Source organism: Dermacentor andersoni, chromosome 6 (assembly GCF_023375885.2).
Source record: "Dermacentor andersoni chromosome 6, qqDerAnde1_hic_scaffold, whole genome shotgun sequence".
Lineage (NCBI taxonomy): Eukaryota > Metazoa > Arthropoda > Arachnida > Ixodida > Ixodidae > Dermacentor > Dermacentor andersoni.
Window position 1 is genome coordinate 145877734 of NC_092819.1, and position 11353 is coordinate 145889086.

An 11353-nucleotide genomic window follows, 5' to 3' on the forward strand; every position below is an offset into this window, starting at 1 on the left:
AAAAACTTCCACAACATGGCACTTCTGTGAGCGTTTGCTTTAGAGATTTCCATGCGCAGCCATTCGAGCATTCATTCTTACACAGCTGTTGAAACAGCAAAAAGTTGTGGTTGTCGCGGGCCTTACTTGAGGATGTGCTAAACTCAGCATAAGTAACGGAAATTGATACTGGACTTGCGCTTCAACACAACGGAAGAATGCATGCGTAAAAAAAACGCAAGTGTTCTCGAGTGTTTTTCTACGTTTATTACACATTTGCATTTGTGCCTCCGCTCAAGGTGTTGAAGGGAAAATCAAAGATTTGTACTTCTCAGCCTGGTGGAAATAAGTCGCGTCCTCTTCTTCCTGCAATATGTGAAGGGAGGAGGGTTGACATAAGAACGCATTTGCTTACATGTTTCATTCTAGCGCAATATTGGATGTCTCATTCCTCTGGCAATGTTTGAGATCTTAACGGGTGTGTAATAACGAAAGTAGGCGCTTACAACCTATTTCGTGTGAAAGAAAAATGAAATGCTAATTAGTGAACTTTTACCGATGTTCTCTCCGTTGTCTCAAGTACTATGCGCAAGGAAGGCCAAATCAAAAAGAAAAAGCTATAATTTCACAGAGGCAGTAAGTCAGCGACTGCTAGAAACATATTCGTTATCAACACTGGAACCTGGAAATTTCGCGTAGATTGGACCAATGCTGTACATTCATCTAATCGACAAAAGGTATAGAGTGATAAGTGGTATTGGCTCTTTAGCCTGTGTAATGCACGTAAAATGTACCTTCTCGCTTGCTTTTTCTATCCTATGTTTAGCCGAATGTGCCTGTATAGCCTTAATTTAAGCTGCAACTGCGCATCTTTGGGGGACATGCACTTGCCATGTGCACGCAGGCAGTACACCACTCTTCACCAAATATCTAAGACATATGCTATTACATGTAATACTCGAGCAGCGCGTATCAGAAGCTGGTAAATGCGCAGAAAGAATACAAGTGATCAATTTTAATCCGTCCTGATCAAGTACAGAAAAGTTAGACCACGCCTCTCACGATCTTCGAGGGAGTCACATGGATAAATCACTTCGTAAAAGTGTCCTAGTATAATGTCGATAAATAAATGAAATATTTCTTTATCGATAAGGTTAGTGAATTGTATTCGCAAATATGAGTGTTTATCTAATGTTTCACGAAGAGTTTTATTTCTTTTGTGCTGAGAACTGAACTCAAAATCATAGAAAATGCATTATAACTGTAATCTCAATGGCCATATCAGAATGAAGCCATATTTTGCATCAGAAAAACCGCCATTTACACTGTTTTAAGAATTACGTGTACCTGAACAAACTGTTTCATTCTTTAAAATGTGCTGCTTGAAATTTTAGTACTGAATGATTGATATGTGCACGGTTTTTAGAAAAATTGCTAATATTGGTGCATCACGAGGATATGAAAATGAATGCTTATTATGGATAAGGAAAACCGTTTTATATTTCAAGAGTATTTTAAAAGTATTCAATATTATATTTGATTTGTTCTTCGCGTTATTTCACTCGAATTCAGTTAGGTCTTCAAACCTGCTATTCTCGCATCTTTTTGTATAGCACTTTCTTCCGATGAGGATAGTTAGCTATTAGACACAGAACTGCATTCTTTGTTAACTTGTGATTGTGCAGCATAGGATAGCTAGGAATATTTCTATGTATCTGACTGCATCGCGATAGATCGGAAACTCAATGTCAATCCATGTACACAAAATGTATTGCTGCAACTAGTATTGCTGCTCAACGTACATCACCATTCGGCGACTTCATCACCACTGCAAAGGTCATCTTTGTAAAGTGGGGCGCCGACGCCACAATTCTTCATGAACTCATCTAAGCATTTTTGGGGCACCGCATCTTTGGCTGTTTCTTTCGTCCACAGGGTGCAATCTGAAAGAGAGCGCAATTCGCGGCGCCTATATTTACAATTCCACCCGATGAACGTCAACAACATTAGTCGGGTAAAGAATAGGAATGGATAGGTTCAATTTTGGTAAACATGACGACATAAACAAACAGACAATGAAGCCGAGGTAAGCTTCGGATAAATTGCCTGCTAGGTAGGTTAAATTTGAGTGCAGAAAATACTGATTAAAACGAAAATGAAAGTGGACTAAAACAAAATTTGTCACCACTGGGAGTCGATCCCACAGGTTCCGTATTACGTGTGCTTTGAACTACGAATTAGGTGCGAGGGTTTATGCATGCGAGGGCTTGTTAGCCCCGTGCCTGCTCTACAGTGGTCACTTGTTACGTGACGCCATCAGGCAAAAAAAAAGGATGTTCCACATCCGCCCAACGTGGCTCTGGGTGGCGTTGACTAATACTTCTAGTGCTATTGCTGTAGCAAACGCAAATACCCATTTTAGTGTAAGAATCGATAGCCATTGCCTAGCACAATTGGTAGTGCAACGCACGAGTAATGCGGATGCCGTGGGTTTGGTTCCTTGATGACAATTGACCTTTTCGTCCGTTTTGATTTCCCTTTACTTGATTATTTTCTACATTACAATTTATACGACCGTCAATTTCTCTGATGGACCACGGCAGTCGCATTTCGATGGGGTCGAAATGCGAAAACACCCGTGTGCTTAGAGTTAGGTGCACGTTAAAGTAACCCCAGGTGTTCAAAATTTCCGGAGTCCCCCACTACGGCGTGCCTCATAATCAGTAAGTGGTTTTGGCATGTAAAACCCCATAATTTTTAATTTCCCTGATGTTTTCAATGGCTTCACTGTTTGCTGGCTTCATGTGGTCAAGAATATTAGGTGCAATACACTCGCAGAGATATCCGCCAAACTTCCTGGGAACAAATACATTAGAGATTTTAGGTTGCTACTATTAGAAGGTTGATTTAAAAACTGCCAGTCATAATGTGTGCCCGTCTTGCGTGGTAGCTGTTTTGGTGCCACATCGTGATATTTTCAGCGCCATTCATCCACTTAGCATAGAGGGTCTCCAACAAATAACAAACAATTTAATGAGACGACGGAGTCGTCATAACTGGCAGGGATTTGAACCTCTGGTTTTCGTGCTAATGATTTAGTGCCTCAAAAATATGTCCTTTGCCACAGCGTCCGTTGCACGTTACGTTGCAACTAGAGTTAGCTCCTTTTTTGTTCTCTGGCTGTTTAGATGGAATAAACAAATCGAGAGCACACCTTTCGTAAAGCGAGCCGTTTGCCAATTGCCGAGGTCAAGCAAAATAGCATTTCTCTAAAATAAAGAAAATGTACAAGTGAAAGTAGACAGCGGCAACACTAGATTTGGTGTTTCCCACTATGCTTCAAACAAGCAACGACACGTGCATTTCTAGGTACCTCTGAGTAGGTGTTTAACTGCTATTCGAGGAACTCGCGATGAAGGCAAATAGGTAAAGGAAAATGAAATTGTTACTGAGGAGGATGAAACGATGAGGGAGGGCACCAAGAGGGAAATTTATATTGTCACACTGTAGTTATGGCAGACAACCAGACAGGAGCTTGACTGCGAGTCACAAAACCCTTTACTGCGTGAAGTTTTGCTCAGGAAAACAAGCAACACTGAAATACAACGATATTTTATAGCACAGTGGTTGTTCTTCGAAACATGGTGTGGAGGCTAGATGTCGTCGGTTTTATTTTTACGCGATTAAACCTACAATAAAGCGTGACCGCTTGTGATCACGCACATTCCAGAGCGTACACCACTTTCCGCGTTTGAACGTAATCTAATCGAACAAGGTTCTTTTCGCTACGCAATCGGCGACATTATTTTAGCAGGTTTTGGTACAGGCAGGTCCGTCTTGCGCTGAGTGATCATTCGTGACTTATTCAGGTGGCCGTGGCCGAAAGCTCCGGCTTTGCTTCGATAATGGCTGAAAATTGCTTTAACGCCGTAGTACGGCAGGAATAACGAACGATTGAAGTGACGCTTCTGATTACCAATCCTCATTGGGGGTCGTCCATGTTTGCAGAAGCACCTGAGTTTCTTTATGCACCGAATCCGGACCGGTCTAATACGGCCACTCGAATATACCATTAGCAACATTGGCGGGGCAGTAAAACCACATTAACCACGCAAGTATAAGCAACTTACGCGCGTACGCCTCCCTACAAACACAATGCACCCCCCTCGCAAATAGCATCGTCCCTAAGCTGCAAACAGAAAACGACAACGAAACAAAGAAAGAATTTACCGTTCCCATTATGTTAGCGTGCCTATAGCGGCTACCGAGACAACATGTCTGCCTTTTCAGCAGGGCAACACCCTGTCCATCACGACTTGGAAAGTTACAGGGGCCGAGCAACACCCGCTTTGCAAGAAGTACAACTCAGACAGACCTTTCGGACTGATGAAGGTATTCTCTCGATCGGTGTCGCGGCTTTCTATTTTTGAATAGCCAGTTTGGCGATACGACGAAAAATACGTGAACGATTAAGCGTCCTTCTTTGGAGACATTGTTCAGGCGAGTTTAATCTACGCAGAAACACAGAGGTATTTCCGTGTTCACTGAAACTACAGAAGACGAGGCTTCGACGACTTGGTAAATTTGTTGCGTATCATCTCATTGATTCTTTGCTCTCCGACTACTCTTCCATGTATCGGATGTCCGTGCTCTGACGGAGTACTCGAGCGCATTACTCGGTTATTATGCTATGCTTAGTGTTGAAAACTGTAGAGAAAGAAGCGGTGGAGAACGCGTGAAGGTTAGGCTCGCGCTAGCGCCATTTTAGCTGTTGGATCCATAAACCGCATCCGACGGGCATCTCTTCAACATAATTTTTGGTCTCGTGAAACTCAGCAGAAGACTGGCATCCTATACGCCGAGGCGTACTTCGAGCTGCTGCTATAAGGCTCATCTAGTCAATTACCGAAACGCTACAAGCCGAGCATCCTTCGCCTTCCAATGACAGTGAAGCTATTTTCGGTGGCATGAAGGACAAGGACTCGGTGGTTGCGGCTCTCAACAAGAAGATTGCCAACCTCATGAACGACGGTGACGAGTGTGAGGCTGAAACCGCGGCAGCTCTGGAGTACCACAACAAGATCCGCCACACCACGAACTGGGTGCGCTTCCTTCTGAATCCTGCTGCAAAGGCGGGAGACAGCGCCGCCCAGAGTGTTCTGAATGAAAGTCCCACGTAAAGCATCTCGACCCAGGCAAGTTCCCGAGCACTGAAACAACGGTGCTCGGGAACCTGCAGTTTCGGTAAGGCAACTCGCCCTACCAAAACAACAGGTTCCCGTTTTCTCCGTTGAGCTTCACGAGTGACAAAGCTTCTCGGAACATCTCAAGGCCATGATCTATAAAAATCACGAGCTGTCCCGCATAGGGACGATTTCGTATTAAGGTCCTACTTAACCTGAACAGCGAAATGTGCAATTGAAGGTGTGCGCCTGGCAGAAGCGAACTACGTGGTAGCAGTAAAAATGCTCCGAGAGAGGTTCGGCCGTCAGACCGCATTCGTTCATGACCGCATTGACAGTTTGCTTGCCATCGCGGCTGTTGGTCGCTGTTATCCTGTATCGCAGCTGTAAGAACTCTGCAAAGAGGTGTACATCCGTACAAGTTGCCTCGACAGCCTCGGAGTTGCAGCGTCAGAATACGCGGTCATACTTCATCTTGTCCTTATGCCGTCACTCCCCGAAGATATCGTCATTCTCTACCGTCAACGCATGAAGGAGACTGAGGCCGACGAGGGGGCCACACCGAGGTCGCGTCAAGGAGAGGTGCGAGAAGTCATGGCTTTCCTGCAGCTGGAAATCGAGAGCAGAGAAGAGAGCCAGGCCTCCCGTTGGAGGTGCTTACCGCACAATACATCCGTGAGACACCGGGGGTATCAACATTGTCTACCACCACCCTTACCATCAGCATTAGCATTGGCCACAAGATCCCCATCGAACAATCATCGCTGCTGTGTACTGTGCGATCAACGTGACCACGTCATAAAGGACTACCACGTCACACTGTCAGCCGACGGGATTAGACGCCGACTAACTGGAAAAAACTGCTGTTTTAAATCTTGCACAGAGTGACACGTCCCACGAATTTGCCGCAACGGAGCGTGGCTCAAGTGGAACTACGGCTCGAAACGCTATGTTTCAGCACTTTGCGTCATATGGAAACAAGACAGCAACCGCCCATCTACCGAGAGCAATGATAAACTTGTTAACCGTGACACAACGAAACGTAACAAGTTCCTAGTGACAAGTGCTTCTGCGAGCAGTACGTCGGGCAGCACCACATCTGCTCTATTCCTTGTGTGTGAACAGAAGAGGCAAGGTGCACACAAAATTGACTCGACTGAGAGGTGGAGACTTGTTGCTATAGGCATCACCGACACTGAGAAGACTCCATCGACCCTTGCCACCTTTCCCCAGCTTTATTTCCACTCCGTTCCTGGCTCAATTTGTATCGACACTCAGAAAGCAGCAACAGAATCGGCCTGCTACCGCCAAGAAGTGCAAGTCAACGATTCCAGTCAGCCTCATTCAAGTCCATGCCAGAAATTTAAGTCAAGCCTCTCCGTGAGCCACGAAGCTCTGCGTTCTCGGCACTCACTTGCCTCGATGCGATAGACAGCACAAAGCTCGTTTCGCTTACTGCTGCTGCCGCATTTCTTCGCGCCATTGTCTTGGCAGCGGCTGTCCGCGGTTATCGAGTGATACGTGTTTCCATTGCGCGCTGACACCATGTTCGCGAATGCTTGCAGTTGATACAGCCAATAAAAGTAGTATCCTTACTTCTTAAGCTTTCTGCTATTTTTATCGCAATTGGTGCTTCGCCTTTCGGGTGAAACGGCAACCTTTTACAGCGAAGCTATATATAGCTACCCCCTGGTGGTGGTCGATGTCCGTGCGGTCGCGCGTCGCGTCGGCACTAAATAATTTTCGTCTCCTCTTTCTCTGGAGTCCCTTCTAGCTCTCAAATGTGGGTATCTTGGAAAAAAAATATCATAGCGATATTGGCCGCTAAGACGGCTCTATCGTGACGTCGAGTTTCATGTAGGGGTCATAATAAGTTAGTTCACAGTGAAGTTGTAAACGTTACCAAGTTCCCACCTGCTGCCAATACATGCCCGTCTACATGGGTTGTGTGGTTATATAAAACGGCTGTAAGTCTTGCTTTATCGAAACTATCCCAAACACATCATACTGAAATTGGCCGCATAGATGACTCTATCACTACGCCGAGTTTTATTTACTTGACTTGTTTAGGTAGTTCAAAGGGAAGTATTAAACTTTACCTAATTGCTTTCTGCCGTCAATACAACGCCATCTACGGAGGGGGCATGGTTTCAGAAAGCGGCTGTAACTCTTGCTTTATCGAAACTATTACTGAACAAAGTATATGACAAATAGCCGCTAAAACGAATATATCATTACGCCCAGTTTCGTCTCCTCTCCTAATTACATAGTTTACAGTGAAGTTTTAAATATTCCGGAATTCTCGTCTGCCATGCTGCGGTACTTGCATACGTCACTACTTCCTAGAAGAGTAACGATAAATCACTCCACAGTCGAAATATGTATTCTTTGTCTGTCTCCTTCAATAATAATAATAATAATAATAATAATAATAATAATAATAATAATAATAATAATAATAATAATAATAACAATAATAATAATAATAATAACAATAATAATAATAATAATAATAATAATAATAATAATAATAATAATAATAATAATAATAATGTCTATATACGTATAGATGCGTCAATTGAGGTAAAACACACCACAGCTTCGTTGCTCGTTCTTTACAGAGTGGAAGGGCTGATCATTTCTTTTTATTCTGCCACCAGCATCGTTCACGCGCATTGCGAATGTAGTAGAGCAGAAATCACTATGCTATGACTACGTTAGCCTCCTGTATGAGTACGATGGCATGGCTCAAGACAGCGACCAATGCGGTTGGTAAATTTGCTCGACACATATCAGCTTCATGCTTAGGCATTGCCTTTTCACCCTGTAAAGCTGTAATATTCCAAAGGGATCGCTTAAAAAGAATCCGTCAGCCGATTGTGACAATAGAATTCCCGTAAAACCAGTGAGTGCCTAATAAAGAACGGAATGCACAAGGCCCAACAAAGAAAAATCGTTTTTCGGCGTCTACTTTCACCAAGAAAAAATCAGCGACTCACGCCGTAAGAAGACTTCGCATGGTTATGCTAAATGCTTGTACAATGCACCCTATAGAACAAATATCTATACTCAGGATTCAGCACTATTTCGGACGCTCGCGCAGGCGGTCGCCGGTGGCTCCGCCGCTCCTCAGGTGTGATAACCGCTGTACGGCGTGAAGCTATTACTAAGCCAAAATATTTCATTCGTGTGCGTAAACATAGTCTAACAAAACGACGTAGTCGAGCAATGTATGTGCACATAACAATTTGAACACTTCTCAAAGTCAACACCACAACTCATTCCGCAGCAGAATTGTGGCCACGCTGTTCGGATTGTCATATATTTCATAGCTGCTCATAGCTCCTAAACCACAACGTATAACAACATTGAAATGCCGTAGTAATATGACATTCAGGAAACGAATTTTCAGAAACTAACAACTTATCTCCGAGGCTGTTTGTAGGCTCAATCACGCGCACACACATCACGCTATGTGCTCGGTTCGCCTTAAAGCCAGCAGAAAGTCTGGTCATGCCGACTGAAACATGTGGCATGAAGTAATAAAAAAAAAGTAATTAGCGTGATAATGGTAATTATACAGCTAGCCATCTTCATTTCTAGTAGAAATAATTGCTGCCTCGTCGAGTAATTTAAGTAGGGATTAATATTGCGCTACCTGCTAAAGGCAAGATTTTGTGTCTTGGTTCACGAAAAAAAAGAAAAGAACTGAGTGGCCTTCTACTCTGGAGAGGGATGACAAGCGATGCTATGTATGTGGGCGCCTTTAAGACCCCTCCCCGTGTCTGGCCATTCTGAGCGGACAAGCGTAGAGCATAGACTAAGCGCGTTTGCAAACACTAATCGTGTTTGCAAAGAATTACATCGCTACGCGCCGCGGAAAGGTCTGAAATTTCAGTCCGAACGCCGTTTTCCCTTTCCCTTCCGGCGACTACGCTCCAAGCCGGACGGTGATGTACTCGTGTCCCTGAGCCTACGTCCTCGTGTCCGCAGTGTGACGTCACTTATGGTGACTTCAAAAATTGTTCAACGCAACATCTCTTATTTGTGTTATATGCTGCTTGAATTGACAAATTGAAGTTTAGAGAAATAATAAAACACACAAGATGAGTGTTTGCGTTTTTTTTTTGTTTTACTTCGCACTGAAGCAAGAGAGAGGTACTTCGCTTCTTCTGCTTCTTCACATGGTCGTGCAGTCACGTACGCATGTACCGAAACTGTGCCATTTCCTGCCGTGTTCTAGCGCGTGATCATGCTATGTGATCCGCTTGTTCTGCCTCAGTATTCGCGTAGCACTGAATTATACCGCTGATCATGTGTTCTTGTGTACAGCGCACAAAATAAAAAAAATCATGCGCTGCGATTACAATAGCTCGCGCGTAACGCCGCCAGCGCAAGTGCCCAGCGCCGCATAAAAGAAAGCGAGGTGAAAAAAATTAAGGCTGGACACGTGGCGTATGCGACATACGATCCTCGAGGTCCGGCATGGGGAAAGGCAGGGAAGGAATTTCGCTTGCGGTGGCTAGACTGGGCGAGTGGAGAGAGTCTCTCGCTATGCAGTGGTGCTCGCCTTCTGAAATCATGGGTTCGCGGCACTGAAATATTTCTATCTCGGCTATTAATGATCCGATTTGAAACATCTTGTGGCACAATACTCCCTAGATGACGCGTAACTTCCAGCGTATAACCAAAATTTGCTGTGGGCCTGGTGAGGGGCCATTTAATGGCGAAATGCACCTCCAGTGTGGGTCAGACCAGCATTGCACTACCTTCGGTATCGGCGCACGTATGGGGAGTGCATGCCGCCTTCTTCACCTCCGCCGTGGTTAGGCCCGGCGTTGCACTAGCTTCGGTATCGGCGCACGTATAAGGAGTGCTTAACGCCTGCTTCACCTCCGCCGTAGGTCGACGCGGCATTGCAACATCTTCTGCATCGGCCCACGTATGGTGGGTTTTGTGTCTACACACGGATACGATCTTGGGGTAACGAGCCGTTAACAGCTTCGCTGTAAAATTTATTAATTATTTTATGACTATGACGAACGCGGGAGCACAGGCACGAGCGCGTTCGCACTGTAGCGCCGGGGGGCGCCACTGAGCCGGCCTTGGAAGCAAACGACGACACTGGAACCAATTCTGATAATGATAGTTTCTTTGTTAACGTGCGGACCCGTTCCTGAGGAAAATAGCCCTTAACAGCTTCGCTGTCAAAAAACAAACAAACAACACCCTGTCTACTAGACGTGGCTATCATATCTGGCATGCCACTTTTGGTAATGGGAGTAGATACGTTTTATAGGTGATCTGTATTAGCCCCAATGGCGATAGTGTATATGGGACATATGATAGTTCTTTGACAGGGAAGTTTTTAACAGCGAAGCTGTATATGGCTAGGGTCCCGTGTATTCTTGTTCTCGGCGAGAAAAAACTGTTCTCGTCACTGGCTCATACCCCCGTAGGGATGCAAACACTGTAATCGCTCATAGCCCCGTAACACAGAGGCTACAAGCACTTAGCAATAGGAAGCGAGCAGTGCTTACATTCTTTGTAAGCACGCATACAACACACATAACAGCATGTTGATAAATGTCATTATCAATGGCTCATGACCCCGTAAGCACACAAAAATGCAATGGCTTATACTCCCGTAAGGCAGAGGCTGCAAGCACTCAGCAAAACAGTGCACGAACAGTACATACGTTCTTTGTGTTTCGTTTGGAAAACATATATACACTTGATAGGAAAGGCGAAGCGAGGAGCAGACTGGCAACTGCCACCGGAAGGGCACGACGCCTGCCTACACTTCGGAGAGAAGGAGACAGAAACCTATAAAATCACGCATACAATATGCAAAACAGCATACGTTTCAATAAATAAAAAGTTAAAAAAAAACACATCCGAACTACATAATTGATGACAAGGCGCTCCTGACAGCAATGCAAAGCACGTAGTGTTCCCTGTAAACGTTTCCCGGTAAAGATTACAGTTGCGCAAGCTGCCACGCCGAAACCAGCTTTTGACCAGTCCCTAGCCTATTGTATATAAGGTAACCAGCCTAACAACTGATTTGAATGTCGGTGCAGCACCGTATGCGCCGCGGTGTGCTGTGAAAATAACGATTACTCCCATTCCTACCATTATTTTAACACAGCACTACTACCACTACTCTCAAGCCATAAAGCGTTCCATAC

General features: G+C 44.8%; 1 protein-coding gene across 1 annotated transcript in view; it reads right to left on the reverse strand.

Annotated features, from left to right (window-relative positions):
• Positions 1–223: 223 nt before the first annotated feature.
• The window catches only part of LOC129380114 (uncharacterized), an 18850-nt gene continuing 7720 nt past the window's right edge, over positions 224–11353 (reverse strand). The window contains exons 5-6 of the mRNA XM_055066774.2: positions 1782–1922; positions 224–345 (exon numbers count right to left, since the gene is read on the reverse strand). Coding sequence (XP_054922749.1) covers positions 1783–1922 — 140 coding nt within the window. The 3' untranslated portion in view covers positions 224–345; position 1782. The remainder of the gene's footprint in view (positions 346–1781; positions 1923–11353) is intronic.